The 19,841-nt window shown below is 38.8% G+C and overlaps 1 protein-coding gene across 1 annotated transcript in view; it reads left to right on the top strand.

Moving 5' to 3' along the window:
- The window catches only part of LOC138153195 (uncharacterized), a 201,182-nt gene that overhangs the window by 12,958 nt on the left and 168,383 nt on the right, over positions 1–19,841 (top strand). Inside the window, exons 7-11 of the mRNA XM_069077336.1 lie at positions 7,241–7,542; positions 8,196–8,348; positions 10,051–10,152; positions 10,826–11,021; positions 13,346–13,508. Of these exons, the coding sequence (XP_068933437.1) occupies positions 7,241–7,542; positions 8,196–8,348; positions 10,051–10,152; positions 10,826–11,021; positions 13,346–13,508 (916 nt within the window). The remainder of the gene's footprint in view (positions 1–7,240; positions 7,543–8,195; positions 8,349–10,050; positions 10,153–10,825; positions 11,022–13,345; positions 13,509–19,841) is intronic.

The following is a 19,841-nucleotide window of genomic DNA, read 5'->3' as shown; positions in this document are numbered from 1 at the left end:
TCATCTTTAACCTCCCCTCAAAGAGATACCTACATCCACAGGTATTTCACCAAGAAAATAATAATGATCAGAAGATGGGTTTTTGTGGCAACAAAGGAGGTTGGGTTTGTTAAATGCACTGTCCAATTATGCAAATGTAATAAGTTAGTCAGTAAACATTTATTAAATACCTACTGTGTGCCAAGCACTGTGTCAAGTGCTTGGGATATAGGAAGAGGCAGAAGAGAGTCCTGCCCTCAAGGAGCCTACAATCTAATGAATGTGATCCAGCTCAAACTCCTAGTCAGTTCTAGGTTCAGCTCTATAGTCAATGCATAACATCCATTCAAGATTGATGAATATGTTAATGAAAAAACTTCTAGCTGCATGTCATAGTTTGGGCAAGATATATTTTTCCAGTGTGAGTACTTAGACCAATCTCTTTAGCATTGCTGTAAATTTTGGTGAGGAAGGCATTATATTTCTCTGGGGCTCTATGCAATTAATATAAAACTACCTGGAAATTTAGACAATTTCACTGCTGATAGTGAATCCTTTTGTTTGTATTGCATGTAGGACATTTTCCATAGCTTAGACAAGCTGAAGTGCTCTATACATGATTTCTCATTTCTTTTCTCTGTACCTTTGCACAGACTGTCCCCCATGTGTGAAATGCCCTTGCTTCTCACCTCTGCCTCTTGGAAACCCTGACTCCCTTTAAGCTTCAGTTCAAATGTCATCTCCTTTAAAAAGCCTTTCCTGATTTCCCAAGTTGTTAGTACTACCTCCCAAACAAAATACATGTTAAGGCATTCTATGTCTCCCATAAAATATAAACTCTGAGGGAGAAGCTGTCTTCCTTTTATTTTTCTATCACTAGCACCTAGAACAGTGCCTGACACATAATAGGCACTTAATAAATGTGTGTTGGTTAATTGATTGTTGATAAATCTCCCTAGTCTCATGTCAGTACCAACCACACTAAACAAAGCTATCTCTGTAGCCATACCTGCCCTGGATTTCTGTTTTCTCTTTATATTTATGGACTACATTTTGTTTCAGGAGAGCCTTCAGTGCTATATTTTGTGTTAATGCATCAAGTGCTATTTTTTTGACATTTTTTTCTGCCTTTATTTTAATGATCATAAAGTGGTAGATATAGATTAGATCTTAAGATACTGGAATTAAAACCCTTGGGTAATTATTTTATAGTACAAGAACACATATTCTTCTTAGCCACATGGGATAAAAACATTCAACCAGTACCTTTTTTATCCCTTTCAATTTACACAGCTACTTGAAGAGAGGTCAATTGTGAATTCAATTATATGCAATCAATCAATAGTCAGTCATGAAGCTTTCCATAAAATTGCACACTATTTGTTTACTCAAATGTTTTCCTTTTTTATATTATTTATTTTTAGTTTTCAGCATCCATTTCCACAAGATTTTGAGCTACAAATTTCCTCCCCATCTTTCCCCTACTCCCAATCCCAATATAGCGAGCTTACTGAATACCCCTTCCCCCAAGCTGTTCTCTCTTATATCCTCTCCCATCCCCCCCTCCAACTTTCTACTAGGGCAAGATGGATTTCTATACCCCAGTGCCTGTATATCTTATTCCCCAATTGCATATAAAAAATTTTAAAAAATTTTTTTAACATTTGTTTTCAAAACTTTATTTCCAGATTCTTTCCCTTATTCCCTCCTCACCCATCCCCACTGGGAAGACAAGCAGTTCAATATAGGTTGTACATGTGTGGTTACTCAAAATGTTCCCATAGTAGTTATATTGTAAAAGACTAACTATATTTCCCTCCATCCTATCCTGACCCCACTTACTTTATTTTCTACTTTGATCCTGTCCCTTTTCAAAAGTGTTTGCTTCTAACTACCCTCTCCCCCAATCTGCTTTCCCTTCTATCATCCCTCCTCTTATTCCCTTACCCCCTACTTTTCTGTAGGGTTAAGATACCAAATTGAGTGTGTATGTTTTTCCCTCAAGCCAAATCCAAAGTGAGTAAGGTTGACCTATTCCCTTTCACTTTCCTGTTCTTCCCCTCCATTGTAACAGTTTTCTCTTGCCTCTTTTATATGAGATAATTTACCCTAATCTATTTCTCCCTTTCTCCTTCTCCCAATATATTCCTCTCTCATGTCTTAATTTTATTTTTTAGCTATCATCCCTTATTCAACTCATCCTATGCCCTCTGTCTATGTATCATGTACACACATATACACATACTTACATATATATTTATATATACATCTACCCCCCTATACAAACATATATGTGTGTGTATATTCCCTTCAACTATCCTCATACTGAGAAAAAGTCTCATAAGTTACTATTACCATTTTTCCATGTCAGAATATAAATAGTTCAACTTTAATAAGTGCCTTATGATTCCTTTTCCCTGTTTACCTTCTCATGTTTCTCTTGCTTCTTGTAGTTGAAAGTCAAATTTTCTGTTCAGCTCTGGTTTTTTTCATCAAGAACGCTTGAAAGCCCTCTATTTCATTGAATGACCATATTTTCCCCTGAAGCATTATACTCAGTTTTGCTGGGTAGGTGATTCTTGGTTTTAATCTTAGCTCCTTTCACTTCTGGAATATCATATCCCAAGCCCTTCGATGCCTTAATGTAGAAGCTGCTAGATCTTGTGTTATCCTGATTGTGTTTCCACAATTGTTTCTTCCTGACTTCTTGTAATATTTTCTCCTTCACTTGGTAATTCTGAAATTTGGCTATAATTTTCCTAGGAGTTTTCTTTTTATGATCTTTTTCAGGAGGTGATTGGTGGATTCTTTCAACCTCTATTTTGCCCTCTTGTTCTAAAACATCAGAGAAATTTTCCTTGAGAATTTCTTGAAGGATGATTTCTAGGCTCTTTTTTTGATCATGGCTTTCAGGTAGTCCAGTAATTTTTAAATTATCTCCCCTGGATCTGTTTTCCAGGTCAGCAGCTTCCTCCTTTTACTCCCCCATCTTGGCTCCTTCCCCCACCCCCCAAGTGCTATTAAAAAAAAATGCACCATAGTAGCAGTGGAATCTTGTATTCTCTAGACCTCTTAATCAATTGTATAACTAATTGATTTGGCATGTTATAGAAAATGGTCTACAAAAACTTGCCTGTACCTTTCTCAGGTTTTCAGCAAGATCTCCCTTCATGGATACATAGACTATTTTTATAAAAATTTTAGATATATATAAAAGTAGCTTTGCATATTGGTAATTACTGATTTAATCTTGGTTACTACTTAAAAAATAAATTAAAGTACTATCTGTGATCTTTTCCATTCTTTTGGAATCTTCTCTTCTTGGAGATATTGTGGAAATTGATCCTTGGGTGTCTTTGAAATTATACCATCTGTAACACAGATTCCTTTTCCACATATTTGGTCAGATCTAGTCTCAATCTCTGATTTTACCTTTCTAAGTACCATTGCTTATTTTTCCTATAGCTTATCAATTGGCAGAATCCAAATGTGATAATTACAGTATCATCACTGTTGATCACTATGTAAATGCTGGCAGCTCTGTTCCATTTAATAATTTTTATTTTCTTTTTTATTTCATCTTCGAATGCTTTGGGTAAAATCTGACTTAGATAGGTCTGAAAATAAGTTCTCTGTAAGCTCATTTTTTCCTTATCTGCTTGTCACTGTTTTGTGAGGTGATGCAGATTATAGCCTTCCAACCTGGCTGCCATTTCCTTCCACTCGATGAAACCAAATATTTGAAGGATGATAATAGTTTCTGATTTATTTTAGCATCTGTGTGTTGACTATTTTACTCTGGTTAATCTTCTCTACGAAATGATGATAGAGTCAATGTTTTTATGTTTGTTCTCTTCCTATTTCTTAGAATCAGTATATTTAAAGAGATTGGATGAGAGCTACTGTAGTCACAGTCTTATCTTTTATTTTTATTTTAGATGCATTATTTTCTAACATTCATTTTTAAATTTTGAGTTCTAAATTCTCTCTCTGCCTTCTGCTCCTCCACTACTCATTGAGAAGGCAAGCAATATAAGTCTTATTTTCTTACCTTTATGCGTTCTTCTAATTTGTTATTTGCCCCAACCAGATGATTTGTCTGCCCAGAGACATTTAATTCTAAAATGACTGCCACATCCATAACCATTTGCTCCCTGACTTAAGATATAATCAATTTCATTTCTATAATGTAATTTTATAGTGTTTAGCATGATCATTGCTTTCTGACTCTCTTCTTGAAGAAATCTATACAAGGAGTGACAGTTTCAAAGGCTCTCAGGTATCAATTTCCATGATATCTCAAGGAGAAAATTCAAAAGAATGAAAAAGATCTCTGATAGTATTTTTGTTCAAAAAAGTAACCAGAAGAAATCAGTAACTTACTGACCCATAAACTCTATTTTCATATCTCTACAAACTCTTTATGAGAATTGCCTATGCTTTTTCTTTTTTTCATCTAGGGAATACAAGTGGGAGATTTGTAGGAAGTCTCCAGAATTTTGACCTCTTTTATATCTCTATTTTCCAACATAGTTCCCACTGTTCTCCATGGGCCCACTTTCACATTGAAATCAAGTTCATCATGAAATTGTTTTCATCTTTTGTATAAATTCTTCTTTTCTTCTTGGTAGTTCCTTTGTTTAAGATTATGAAAACCATAAGGTGAGAAAGTCAGCTGTCCATGAAATCACCCTTTTCTTTTGCCTTTTGTCACGTAATAGAACCAGCTTCACCCATTACTTCTCTGGAAAGAACCTGAGAGCTACCCTTTCATTTTAGCTGTAGCTTCTTTATGTTTTCTGGTTTCATTTATAGTGAGGTGTCCTCCAGCAGTGAAGCAAATCATTGGTCAGAGATAACCTTTATAAAGACACCCAGCAGTTAAACTAATGTTTGCAGATAGTCCAAGAACTACGTTATTCTTCAGACTCTTCTGCCATTGTTATTTGGGGATAGGGTTAAGGATAGGGATAGAGCCTGAACTCATACTTTCATTGATATCAGAAACTCCTGAATGAGGTAACTCCCTTTACCAATGCATTCCAGAGCCGCGTTTGCTCTTCTATAACTTATAGCATTAGAGCTGCCTAAAATACTATGAAGTTGAGTACCTAGCCTGGGGTGATGAGCCACATGTGTCAGAAGTAGGACTGTCACTTTGTCATGTGAAATATGATTTATTTTATTTGCTTCTATATTGTCCTTTTAAAATTGATTTATATACACTCTGGAAAGCTTTCTGCTAAATACTATACTATCTTGGCATATTATAATAAAAGCTCACGGTTATATCAGGAATGTGCTGGTAAATGGTTAACGACAAGCTCTCTGGGGGGAGAAGTGTACAGCACACACTTTTAAGGTTAATCTGCAATATTAATGTTTTCTCCATCAACAAGACAGTAATAGTATTTGCCAGTTTCCAGGTTGTAAGCGCTCATGCTGAAAATTTAACAATTGGCTATCTAGTTCATGATGATGCCATCATGCCCCCATTTATAGGGCACTTTACTGTTTACAAAGTACTTTCCTCACAATAACCCTGCGATTTGGTGAAGGAATTATTATCCCCATTTGATGAATGAAGAAACTGACTCAGATAATTTAAGTGACTTGCCCATAGTCACATAATATCAGATCACATCTTAAACCCAGGTTTCCAGCCTGTGTTCTTTCTACTACATTGTGAATATTCCCTGAAGGTAATTAAAACATGGGTGTTTCCTAAAGAGACTGAGATCATCAGTTCCTAATCAGAAAAGTAACCATGTAGGGGCAGCTAGGTGGCTCAGTGAATAGAGCACCGGCCCTGAAGTTAGGAGGACCTGGGTTTGGATCCGGCCTCAGACACTTAACACAAAAAATAGCCGTGTGACCTTGGGCAAGTCACTTAACACCAATTGCCTTCCAAAAAAAAAGAGGCAAAAAAAAAAAAGAACTGTAACCCTCTTTGTTTCTATGGGACAATCAGATCATACTTTCATCTTAGAGCAATTTCTAGAACATTACATACTGTGGTATGAGAACTACTTAGCATCTCTGAGGTCTTTTTTGTAATAAGTGGCCTGACTCCCTGAATCCTTCCCTTCTCTGGTTCCCATTTGGCCTCTGCCATCTGTAGACTTGATACTACCCTAGGCTCTGGGGCAGGAGATCTGATTCCTAGGAAGGAGAAATAGAAGGAACAAAGAATCCATATTTATGGCATAATAAATTATCATTATTAATTAATGTTGTTAATATGAGTAATGATTGATTTTTGTATTATTAATTAATAATAATCTTTGAATCCCCCTTGGTGCCTTGCATAGTGCTTTGTACACACGAGGCTCTAAATAAATATTGGGTGAATGGATGAATATACAGCCCTCTGTCTGAACATGGTCTAACCAAATCTTTACTATGGCAGACACAAATATGTAAAAGCAGTTTTGTTTGGGAGGCTTTTCTTCTAAATTCAGGCAAGAAAAAAAAACTAAGATCTAGCAAATTCAATGGGAAAAGCTTTTGTCCTGTTTCCCCATAGTCAAAGCGAATGGTGTATGAGAATATTATTGTAATTTGTTGTTGTTGTTTGTCCTTCATTCTTTTTTTTTTCGTCCTTCATTCTTGAAGAGGACCATGACATTGGGGAGATGATGCCATGACATGCAAGTAAATTGAATTTAAGTGAAAGAGGGCTGTGCAAAATCACCAGCCTCACTTTCTCCTCCAGAGCCATCTGGGGTTGGTGGCTAGACACAGATCAGGACAGCTGGAGAAGGCCCTGCATGAAGTGGGAGACCTTGGCCTTTTCAAGCTAAGGTCTTTTCCAGGTCTCAGTTTGTCTGATGCAATACTCCTTCAGTGATTAAGGCTTAATAAAAATTGAGGCAGAGAATGGCCTCTTTACCTAATCCAAAAAAATAAATAAATATTGTGAGCAATAACATTAATAATATCCTACATTTACAAAGCATTTTCTTGCAATAGACTTGTGAGGCAGGTACTTCAGGTATTATGATCTTCATTTTAGATATGAAAAAACTGAGGCTTTAGAGAGGTTTGGACTCACCCAGGATCACACAACTGATAATTATCAGAGCCAGGTTTTGAACCCAAACCCAGTTTCTGATTCCAAATTCAGTGTTCTTTCCACCTCACCACTGCATAGATGTGGAGGAGAAGTTTCTACCCACTGCTTCTACTGACTTCTCCATTTCCCCTCCTAGACATGCGCTCGTTGCTTTTTAGTATATTTGATTTTTGGTTTCTTTTGTAGGGTCAATTGGAAAAGAAGCTACCTCTGTTCTGCCCCACCATAAAACAGAAATGGTAGAACTGAAGCCTCATCTAGAACTCCTCCTGTCTCATTTCAACATCTGCTACAACACAGAGGATCTAAAGAATTCTGCTGATGAGATGGAGCTCTTTTCCCTGGTACTTGAAAAACTCTGTATCCACATGCAGGTGTTCCTGAAAGAGAAGTGTGGAAGCAAGACTGGAGTCCAAGGAAGAGAAAGTGCTCAAAGAGAGTTACCCCCCACTGAGGGGTCCAAAGAGAGAGCTGTTTCCACAGTCCTTGTAGATCCCAGGAGAGGAGATTGATTCCTCCAACAAGGAGCAACTCAGTCCCAATTATCTTCAGCACAGTCCTAGTCAGTGGGATCCAATCAGAAGTTTCCTCTGCCATCCCAGCAAGATGTATGTCTCTTTGGAAGGGGCCAGAACACATATCTAGCTCCTTGGGAGGTCCTCCAGCTCTACAAATTAGGGATTTCCTTTATCACTCCATTACACAGGGGAAAGAAATGTTTAATTAAAAACATCAAACATCAATGCAAACAACTAAATTTGTTTAGCTACTACTATTTAAATGTAGATGGTTTTCATGCATAAAATACCATAACACTGTTCATCATTGCCTTTAAGTTCCCATTAAAATTTTTAAGGATTCCTTCTCTCACTACTTTTACTTGGTATAATATGAGGAAATTCTATCAACTGCAATGAGACAGGAGAAATATATTGACAGGATTAACTTTAGAAATGAAGAGGTCAAAGTATCATTTGCAGATGACATGATGGTGTTACCTAGAAAATCAACCATCTCAGCTCGAAGGCATTTTAGAATATGTTTGCTATTATCCAATAATCTGGTAAACTAATGGCCACTTTTTCAATCAAATTCCTGACACTTCCTCTGGGACTCACCTTCTTTTCCCTGTCCCTTTTAGGTTGTTCAGAAGTTTCAGATCATCTTCCATGAACAACAGAGACTGAAAATATTTCCAGCCTATGATGTCAAGGTGACTAAAGCTGAAAACCAGGATCTGTTAAAACCTAGCATGGCTTTCAAAAAGACAGCCAACTGGATTCCCTTCATAAAGGTAAAGACAGCTAGCCACTCTTGGTCTTCTGTCATTGTGAGTTGTAGTGGGGGGATTGACAAATAAACTTCTAGGATGTCATACTATAAGCAGTTTTCAGAGGTAACAGGTCTCTACCCCCCACTCCTGGAGCAGACTCTTGAAGGACATGGGGAGAATCCAACCCAGATTCTAGGTAAGCACTTAGTTTTCCATCTTGGGCTCATAGACTTATAAATCTAGAACTGAAAGGGACCTCAATGGCCATCTTGTTCCTCGTCATTCTACAGATAAGGAGACTAAGTCTCAGAGAAGTTAAGGGATTTCCCCAAAGTCACACAGGTAGTAAGCATCTGAATTGGGATGTGAACCTAACATAAATGTATTTATGACTCATAATGTACATGTGACTGCACCAATCCATATATCGGTTAGTGTGTCACATATACATATGTGTCAGTACATGTCAGTCTACATATTGCTGCTATACCTGATGTGTGTACATTGTCACTGTATACACGTGTCTACGTGTTACTACATTCATGTTTCAGTATGTTGTAGCAGCAAGCACCCCGGCGTCAGCAGGGTGCCTGCTCACACAGGTTCTTGGATCTGCTTTGTTAAAGGAAAGCAACTCAAAATGGGTTAACAAGCTTACTTTAATCAGTCAGACATATATCGTTTACCTTGTTCAGGGGAAAAGGTCAGCACCCCGAACTTCAAAGTATACAGGCAGAATTATCAAGACAGAAACAGATCAACTAGACAGATTTCCAAACTGTCCAACCATTACATCCATACCCAGTCAACATCTGGGTTTCCACATCTGGGTTTTTCAAAGCCGGGGGGACCCTGGACAACGGCTTCCCAGAATATAGATCAAATCACAGAACACTTCTCAAAGTGAGCCCCCCAAAACAAAGCTACACATCAGGGCTTATATAGCCTTCTTCTGGCTCAGAGAATGTAACAACCTTATTGACTCACTGGCCAATCAAGAAGTATCTACTGAAAAGCAAGCCTCCCACCCCAGGCTCCAGGTGCACCTCAGCCTAGGGGCAGGGAAGATCTTTAAATTTGCATTCCCATTACATATGTGTGTACGTGAGTGTCAGTATATGTTAATTATCAGTACCAGTGTATGTTAACACAAGCCTTGTAGTCGGATTAACCTCATATGTCACTGTCAGCTAGACTAGCATGAATTTTCCAGACCATTTACATCTTGGAAGAACAAGTAATTCTTTCAAGTAGAATTTAGAGGGATTGTTTTCTAATGATAGAATTTCAAAGAGATATTTTGGAGCAGTAAAACTTTCCCTGAATCTTCACATCTCATTTTCTGCCCATGCGTATCATATACTTGATTGTGATATGTTTAATATCCTTCATAACCAAAGATATTGCAGTACTGTGTTTGTCTCAAACTGGGCCACTGCATTTGTGAAACGTACGCCCCAGTGGCCAGTGCCAGCTGCCACTGCAACTGCTGCTACTGTGGTATCTTGTCTATGCATCTATGAACTTATTACACTATTTCCACTCTCACAGTATCTTAGCTTTCTGATAAAAATTCCTCATTCCATCCTCTACCTTCAATCATGCATTTCATTATAGTCTGGAATTTGAATGTTTGGGGGATAATACTTGAGAATTATTGTTACATGATGATGATGATGATGATGATGATGATGATGATGGTGATGATGAGATTGTCACACAGATTAAACCAAAACGTGATCCTTGGCAGCAGAAGCTTTTGATCAAACTAAAAGAGCGAAACAGAATCGATGCATTGATGCAACTGCACACAAAGTTTCTGAAGGTGAGTTTTGTTCATTTTTAGATAATCTCAATCTGTCTTGCTGGAATCATGTCCGAGAGATCTTAACTTTATAATTTAAATGTAAGTGTGGTGACTTATATGAGGAACATTTCTAACCATGATGGCAATTTCAGTCTTTCAGGGAGTAAGTGTGATCTGGTACAAAACAACGTGGATGGAATGTCAGAAGACTTAACTTCCCTCTTTCTAGTTCTGGCTTTTCCACCAACTAGTTATGTGGCTTTGAACAAATCATTTGTTAACTCTGGATCTTGTGGTATCGTAGGAGTTAGAGGGGAAAGGGCCATAGAGATCATCTAATCTAACTCCTTCTCTACACAAATAAGGAAATTGCAAAATTAAATAACTTTCCCTAGGCTAGATGAGTAGTAAGGAGGGGAATTGTGATTAAATGTATGCTTTCTGACTCTAGAGCTAATCCTTTTTTCATTACACTATATTGCCTTGTGTTTTCCTTAGCTACAAAAGGAGGATCTTAGATTAGATAGTGTTTAAAATGCCTTCTGGGCAGCTAGGTGGCACAGTGGATAGAGTGCTAGTCCTGCAGAGAACAGATCTTATTGAAGTGGCTTGAAGTAATAGCACATCACACTATTGAGAAAAAGTACAGTGCTTCTCCTGACAGTTTGTCCTCTTCTGTGTTCCCCCTGAGGTTTCCAACCCAGTACGAGTGATGGAGTCACTGCAGACTCAAGCATCAGCAGCCTTGGAGCCAGCTTCAGCACTTCATTCCTTTGTGAACACCCAAGGTTTGGACCAGTGTACCTATGATCGAATTTGGGAAGAAATTTATGGCAACATCAACCTTCACCAGGTATTACAGCTAGAAGTAATGGGCATGTCTCACAGCAAGCTCCTGGGATTGTATATGTAAGAAACATGCAATGCAAAGCATTTTACTTTGAAAACTTTCTGAGTGAGGGGCGGCCAGGTGGCTCAGTGAGTAAGAGCACTAGCCCCAGAGTCAGGTTGACCTGGGATCGAATCTGGGCTCTGATACTTAGTACCACACCCAGAAATAACTGGCCGTGTAACCTTAAGCAAGTTACTTAACCCCAATTGCTTTAAAAAAAAAAAAGAAAGAAAACTTTCTGAGGGGCCCTGTCTAAGACAACTAGGTTCATCATCAACACCATCCAAAATAAGAAATACTTATTTGTTCAGTACCAACTCTATCAGGTGTCAGCTTGCCCTCAAGAGGATTAAACTCTATTTGGGAAGAAAGGACCTATGTTTTAAAAGACAAGCAATAATTAAAGGGAACATAGATTATGTGCCAGTAAAAGGGAGTGGGAGAGGCAGAAGAAAAATAAATTGTGGTCAGAGGGAGATACCAAGTTTTAAATCATGTAGGTAGAGCAGCTCTTGAGTAGCAGCAGTCAGACAGGGCATTGGTAATGCCAGTGGGAGGTGCTCTGGTCCATGGGGTCATGAAGAATCAGACATGACTGAAAGAATGAACAACAACAATAACAGCTCCAGTGCGTAGCTAATGTATTGAGGCTGCAGAATGATGAAGCAGATAGAGCTCTGGACTTGGAATCAAAGAGACCTGTGTTCAAATCCTGCCTCGGGCACTTCCGTGCTGACATACTTGTGTGTCATTTGCAAAAATAAAGGTGTTGGGCTTGATGCCTTGTAAGGTCCCTTCCATCTCTAAATCTATGATCTTATTAGATTGAGAAAATTGGAATGAACCTGGGACCATTGTAGAGTAGTGGCTATAGCAATAGAATTGAAGCCTCTCTATGCAGATGACTCCAAAGCGGTATAGCCATCATTATTTATTCTTTAACTCTAGTCGCCACTACTGGTCAATTATCTCCACCTAGATGTCCTGCTGGAATCTCAAACTCATCCCCTTCCTCCTAAAACTCCTCTGACTCCATTATTTCTCCACCATCTTTCTAGTCACTTAGCCTTGAAATAGTGATGTCATATTCAACTCTTTTCCCTCTCTTCCCCACCATCCTTTTGATTCTATCTCTACAATGCTTCTCGCCTCATGGCCTTCCTTTCTATTCACATAACCACTGTGCTGATTTGGGCTTTTATTAAATCTCACTTCATCTTCATAAATGGTTCTCCAATCTTTAATCTCTCCCCTTTCTAGTCCCTTCTTCACATAGCTGCCAAAAATAATCATATTAAAACACAGGTCTGGTCATGTTACTCCCCTGCTCAACAATCTTCTTTAGTTCCCTGTTGCCTCTAAAATATGATATAAACTCTTTAGACAGACTTATTTCATATTATTCTCTTTTTTATTTATTTACTTAATCTCCATTAGTTCCATTCTACAAACAGGTGAAAATTTTTTCCTAATCCTTTCCTGACTCCATATATTTGTATAAACCACCTCTTGTCCCTTCTTATACCTCTCTGTTTGTCTTTCGGTTCCGAAGAAGACCATGAGACCATGGCATCAGGGAAATGATGACATGACTTGTAGTTGACTTTGATTTGAGTGAGTGAGGGCTGTGCAAGGTCACCAACCTCACTTTCTCCTCCAGAGCCATGTAGGTCCAGTGACCAGATATTGATCAGGATGACTGGAGATGGCCCAGAATGCAATGGTGATGGGGGAGGGGATCCCAATAGGTTCAGCAGATATTCTGATCTTATCCAAGACCAGAAAATCTGCAATATCGTCTGGAAAGAATTCAAGGTTTCAGGCTTAATTGGAGTGAGAGTTGTAGAAGTTTATTGTTATGCTTCTATGAGAAACGAGCAAGAGTCCTTTAGGGGACCTGCGAGTGAGAGGGGTACATGCTTTTACTTTAAAGGGTAGGGCTGCCATTGTCAGGGCTGGCCTGATGGGAGGGGCCTGGGTGCATAGACAAAGGTCAGAGCTGACCAAGAGGAGCATGTGAATAGATAGTTTAGATAAGATTTGGGCCAGGTCGTTAAGGAGACAAAAGGCAAGGATAAAGGAGGGTATGGGCCAGGCCTGGCCTTGATTACTTAATCAAGAGATTAAGTAAGAACAAAAGGGGTCAAAGGGTGTTGCCTAGGTGGAATGTGGGATAGGGGGAAGGGGCAGATCTCAAGGGCAGGAAAGGACAAATCACAACTTCACAGACTGGCTCCACAAGTTGGTCGGACCTAGACCCCAGGTACCCCATCATTCCCCCCTTAAACAGATGACACCTGAATTCATTTGGGGGTACAGGACGATTATCTCAGCTTCCCGAGCTACTTCCTGCTGGGGAGGGGCATAGAGCTGTCCCTGCCTCTCAGGGTATCATCGTTCAAGGGGTGGGGTCCGTGGCCAAGGTCCGGAATTTTGGCCGATGCCAGGTCCAAGGGGTGATTGGTAACGACTTCGGGCAACGGTTGGTACTCAGCCTGCGCAATCATCTGCAAGTGGAATGCACTGAGCCTAGAAGAGACAAGCTTAGCAAGAAGGTTAAGCAGACAAGGACCAGGAAAAGGGGCAAGTATAGGGAAAAGCCAGGACCACCATGAGGAAGAGGAGGAACCTGGTGCACTAAGGGCTTCATGAAGTTCTTCCATCCAATTGGCCTTTTCCAGTATATTTTTGGTGTGGAGTTCTACCTGTCGATAATTATTGATATACATGCAGCAGGAGGTGTTAGCTAGGGCACAAACACCCCCAACTAGAGGCCAGCAGATAATCTAAGGCTATGATTTTAGAACATTGTCCAAAAAACCCCGTTTAACTCGTTTTAAAGGAGAAGTTCTGGGCTTAGTGATGTTATAAATAGTCAGAGGGGGTTCGAGAAAATCCCAGGGAGCACATACCTCGTCCCCAGAATTCACACCCTCTGGCCCACCCATTACACAAAGAAAGGAATATCCTTGGGGAGCACAAATGGGGGCCCGCTCATTGTAGGCCTTGAACATGGAGGCTCCATGGGTCAGTTAGATTGCATGACAACGTTCCCGGCAGAAGAGTCACCTGCCAGTGAAGGGTGCTGAGTCTAAAAAGACACAAATCTAGCAAAAAGATTAAACAAACAGGGCCAAAAGGAGTAAGAGAAAATTGACCAGAAGTGGGGTGAGTATGGGCTAGTATAACCCATTACTCAGACTATTTCACTGTCCTTTATATTTTCCCATAGACAAGATATAGTAGGCCTTTTAAAATCCCACTAGAGATTTAAAATTTCTTCTAAAAGTATTTTCCCTTCTTTAAAACAGTTAGAAATTCATAAAAATTTTAGAATGATCTTAAGCAGTTTGCATAACTTTCTGCACATGTTCTAATCCTAGATGAAAATAATATTAGATTTTCCAGTAAGCTAACACGAAAGAGCTCACATCTTTTACTGACTCGTTGCTCTGATCATAGAAACCTGCTATAGAAGGAAAAAACAGGGACATGTGACATTCCAAATATGACAGGATAAAACATCCTTGGTTCTGTTTAAATTCAGGTTAATTACAGATATCCAACCATGCAGTATCCATTCCACTTCAGTGCTAGACTCAGGAATAGGTGGGGAACATTCCTTTTCGAAGGAACCCCATAGGTAAACTGAGCCAGGAGGGATCCCATCCCAGACAGAGGCTAAGACTGTCCCTCCAGCCTTTACCAAATGCAGGCTTCCACCTGTCCACAGTACAGGCTCTGAGTAGTTTGTGGCATTTTCTCAGATACTGATTTAATGCAGATAACTATACCCAAATTCAAACTCAAAATAAAATTTAGTTATGGTCCCAAATGCCTTTTACCTTAAACAACAAGCCTCAACAATCACAGCTTAGAGCCAGTTATAATTATTTCTATTCTCTTGTAGCTTCAATAAGCAATAAAGATTTATCAGGTCCCACAACTGTAAGGAATTCCATTTACCATCTTTCCTTCTGAAATCTAGAAGCTAATTGATAAAAATCCTTTTTAATCCTTGCACCTTTTTAGCAAGTTAGGTTCATTTAAAACAACATGACTAAAACTATTCCTTTCCCAATGACCTTGCTTAACAGATAGTTTCCAGGGAATTTGGCAGTTTTATGCCCCTGTTTAGCCAATTCTCATATAAGCAGGAGGACTGTTCTGAATGGGCAGAACTAGTCAGAATAGTTGTCACAGTTTTAGGTTTTAGCATTTAAAACAGTAGCCCAATAACTTAGTTAACAGTCTTACAATTTTAAACAATCTTAACTGAAACTTCCTTTTAAATAAAGACAGACTTGGAAGCTTAAGATTTTTCCAAATTACTCCAAAACTTTAAGAGAAACTGCTTCTCATACAGCATAGATAGTACAGATGTTTACCAGTAATGATATCATCTTAAATTTGAACTTTAAAATAAAAACAAATGAATTACCGATCTGATGACCTTAAAACTCCACATGAAGTTATACTGAACTAAAATCTTTTTTTGATGCCATACAACCAATCAACTTATAAGCACTGTGTATACATATGTGTATACATACTTGCATATATGTATATACATATATAATATATATTTTTAATTTTATTGGATATGTGGTTTTACAGGAGTACAGATGCCCAGTGAGGAATTTCCTCCAGCAATGCAGAACAATGCCTCTCCAACCTGTGGTCTTAGAGAGTTGCCTGGGGCACTGAAGGTTTAAATGCTTTGACCAGAGTAAGGAAGGAAAAAGGGAGCAAGAGGAGGAAGGAAGGAAATAAACATTTATTAAATGCTCATCATGTACCAGGCATTGTGCTAAGTGCTTTACAATTTTTATTTTATTTAGTCATTGTAACAAGCCTGAGAGGTGATAGGTGCTATTGTTATTCTCATTTTACAGTTGAAGAAACTGAGTTAAACAGAGGTTAAGAGACTTGCTAGACATAGCTAGTATCTGAAGCCATATCTGAACTCAGGTCATCCTGACTCTAGTCCCAGGACTTTATCCACCTGTTACCTAGCTGCCTCTCTATGTATCAGAGTTAATAAGCCTTCAGTATAATATCTATATCTAGGACAGACACTGCAGAGGGACAACGAACTGGGGCCAGAATGGAATAGCAGAAAAAGAATACTTACTTAGGAGAAGCTTGTACTTAGGAAAGCTGTAGACAATGGTCCCAGGAAAGCTGTAGACAATGGTCGTATCATCTACTCTCGTGCCTCTGTACAAAGTATAGGGGAAAGAACCTGGACCTGTGATTTCGCTGATAAAGGGAACCCATGGACAAGGAAGCTCCCTCTACCCAAGCAGAGCCGGCCCTTCCTGGTAGCTTATTGTCTTACATATCTGCCTAAGAATGCTGAAAGGTTAAGGGATTTGCCTTGGGTCACACAGCCAGTGTCTGTGTATCTGAGGAAGGATCCACACTCAGGTTTTTCTTCCTCTAAGACCAGCTCTCTCTACACAAAGGTTTGGTTTCATCTATATAAAATGTACACAAAGTAAATAGATAAAAACATTTCTAAGATAGATCAGGGTTCTTAACGTGTGTGTGAGTGATGGATTCATTTGCAATCTGGTAATATAGATCCCTTCTCAGAGTAATGTTTTTAAATGCATTATATAAAATACCTAGGATGACAAAGAAAAGTAACCGTATCAAATAGTTATCAAAATGTTTTTTAAAATACATGTTCAGGGACCCCAGGTTAAGAACTTCTGACCTAAACAATAAATGTTTGTTGGATTTAATTAAAAGCAGGAAATGTTGTGAATAGAGAGCAGTAACCACAGTAGAAGGAGAAAATCCAGGCAGTAGCTAGTGAGCTAGGAAAGGGTTCCTTCTCCTTGCACCAGTTCTCCACTAGTCCTGCCCACTGAGAGGGAAAGTGAGTTAGCCATTATTTTCTCTTTAACTCTGCTACTGCTTTCCTGCATTTGCAGAGGTAACAGAGTGCGGCCTGTAGCAAAAGGAAATATAGAGAACTTTGGCAAAAGTGTGGGTTGTATAAAACTGCCCAAACATTGGAAAAGTAAGAAAACCACTTCCTCTGGCCCTTCACTGACTCACAAATGTTGTTCTTGGAACTGGCCAAGGAGAAAACACAGCTCTGAATACTGGACACATAAAGCATTTTATAGTAAGAAGGACTTAAGAAGTCTTAGGAACCCTTCTGCCTTGAGTCCTGAGGGACAAATCAACATCTTCACATCTTAGAAGCTCCTCAAGCTTTGGAAGAGCAGAGAGTGTCTGGACCTAAACCTGGGATCCCGTGATCTGAGGAGAGGAAATGCTTGGGGGCAACGGCATAACTTGCAAATGATTTTACATTTTGCCTAAGCAACACTTTCTTCCTTCCTACATATACTGTTTCAAAGGAACTTCAGTGTGTCAGCTCATTGGGATCATTGTGTCATGTGGTGGGGCCTTTTCCACACTCCCTTTTTAGACTTTTAGAAAACAGTCCCACATGTGGCCTTTGGCGTGGAGATCAAGGTCAATGTTGGCCACTATGAGGAACTTCAGGGGTGTGAATCCTGTCGCTAAGTGCTCTGTTGTAGCTTTGTAAAGTCCTGAACAAATTTAACAACTGCATGTAGTTTTTTTAACAACTGCATACTGACACACATATCTCAGAGATGTCAAAAGAAACGATTCTGAAGTCGTTAGGTAGCAATACTTAATGAATTGAAGGAAGAGAGCAAACCTTTATTAAGCTCCTGCATGCCTGGCACTGTACTAAGTGCTTTACAGATATCATCTCTTCACAACAATGCAATTATTATCCCCATTTTACAGGAAACCGAGGCAAGCAGAGGTGAAGTCACTTGCCCAGGGTCATTAGTAAGTGTCTGAGAGCTGATTTGAACTCAAGACTCTAGGTCCAGCACTCTATCCCCTGGCCAACCTTACTACTGCCCTAGAAGGGAAAATTTGCCCTGTTAGTTAGTCAAGAAGCATTAATTGATAACCTATTGGGAACAACTAACTGGACCTGTATTTGCATATGAGCAACTTCTCCTTTTTTCTATAGGTGATGACAAGGGAGTAAGCTAAATAAATTTTGAGAGTTCCTTTCTGGTTCTTACCTGTGTCGTTAAACCAAGCAAGGAAAGCAACTATACTGGCTCTAAAAAAAAAAAATTAGTATGCTAAGAAATTAGGGACTGGGTGAATAGTCTAATAAAAGACTCTGTTTTGATATTTGGTTGGAATATAAGCCTCCCGAGGTTAGAGACTGTTTTGTTTTTCTCCTTATATCACTCACACAAATTCTTGAAGTAAAGGATTATATCATTTTTGTCTTTATATTCCCAGGCCTGAGCCTGGCACATAGTGAAGTGATTAATAAGTGCTTGCTGATTGTTTGGTTGATGGATAGATGCAATGGGTGGGTGATTTCATCAGCACACATTTCTCTACCAATAAAATCATCCTGTGTGGTTTTTTGCCATGCTCTATAAAGAATCCTTCCAAGGAACTGGAGGCCCACCTCTCTTATCTGTCATGCCTTGCTACAAGTCCTCAATATTGTTTTTTACATCAATTCTTAAAAGCACTGGTAATATGCTGAAGGTGACATATGCTAAGCTTGTCTTTCCCTTTGGGGCATTTGAATTTTTCATTTTTCCAAGATTGTTATGTTCCTTGATTGCTAGTCAAATGGCAGCATGGAAAGAATACTGATATTAAAGAGAAACCTTTTGTGGCAATAAGTATTTGAGGACTATTAAAAGATATATCCTCAATGTGGTCCAGCCCAATCTCATCTACTCAGTTCTGGACTCAGACCATCACCATTTATATAACTGAATGTCACAGTCTGGACAATGTTCATTTTTCAATCCATTTTAATTTTTTGGGTGTAGGTGATTAGATCAATCTCTTTGATTGAGATTAGTCTAATAATAAAATAATTTTTAAAAACATCATATTACTACTAAGTATGCATTCTCATCTCAGTAATATTCTGTGAGTGAAAATGTTCTTTGCTTACCACACTTGGGATGCTAAAATTTCACATTTAAAAAATGAGTGCATACTGTCTTGGCCATTCCTTCTTGATTTTGTCCAAAGTACATGTCTCGTTAAGGTGATCTGAACTAATGGTCCCTGAAAGTAATCAGTCCTATAATGCCCAATTTAAAATGTCAGGGAAATATTGTCTCCAAACAAAGTATATATAGGTGGAATCTCAGCTCTCTGCTCATCTTTCTTTCATTCTCTAGGGGATAACTAGATGGCACAGTAGATAAAGCACTGAGTTTGGGGTTGGGAAGACCTGAATTCAAATTTGACCTCAGATGCCTACTAACTATATGACTCTGGACACGTCATTTAATCACTTGTTTTCTTAGTTTTTTCATTTGTAAAATGGGGATAATAATAGCACTTACTTCCTAGGATTGTTGTGAGGATAGAATGACATTATAATTACAAAGTGCTTAGCACAGTGCCTGGCACCACTGTAAATGCTAAATAAATAATTTTTGTTGTTCAGTCATTTCAGCCATTTCCAGCTCTTCATGGTCTTATTTGGGGTTTTCCTGGTAAAGATACCGGAGTGGTCTGCCATTTCCTTCTCTAGCTCATTTCACAGATGAGGAAACTGAGGCAAGCAAGGATAAGTGACTTGGCTAAGGTCACACATCTAATGAGTGTCTGAGTCTGGATCTAAAATCACAAAGATAAATATTCCAGCATTCTATTCACTATGCCACCTAGTGATGATGATAATAATGATGTTACAGATTGTATCATTGGCCCTAAGAAAATATATATGTATATATAGAAACAGATAAATTGTTATAATTAC

The sequence above is a fragment of the Petaurus breviceps genome, unplaced genomic scaffold (assembly GCF_028583685.1).
Source record: "Petaurus breviceps papuanus isolate PSGF00001 unplaced genomic scaffold, PetGlider_PUasm1.0 90977, whole genome shotgun sequence".
Classification (NCBI taxonomy): domain Eukaryota; kingdom Metazoa; phylum Chordata; class Mammalia; order Diprotodontia; family Petauridae; genus Petaurus; species Petaurus breviceps.
This window is presented reverse-complemented; position numbering and strand designations above follow the sequence as displayed.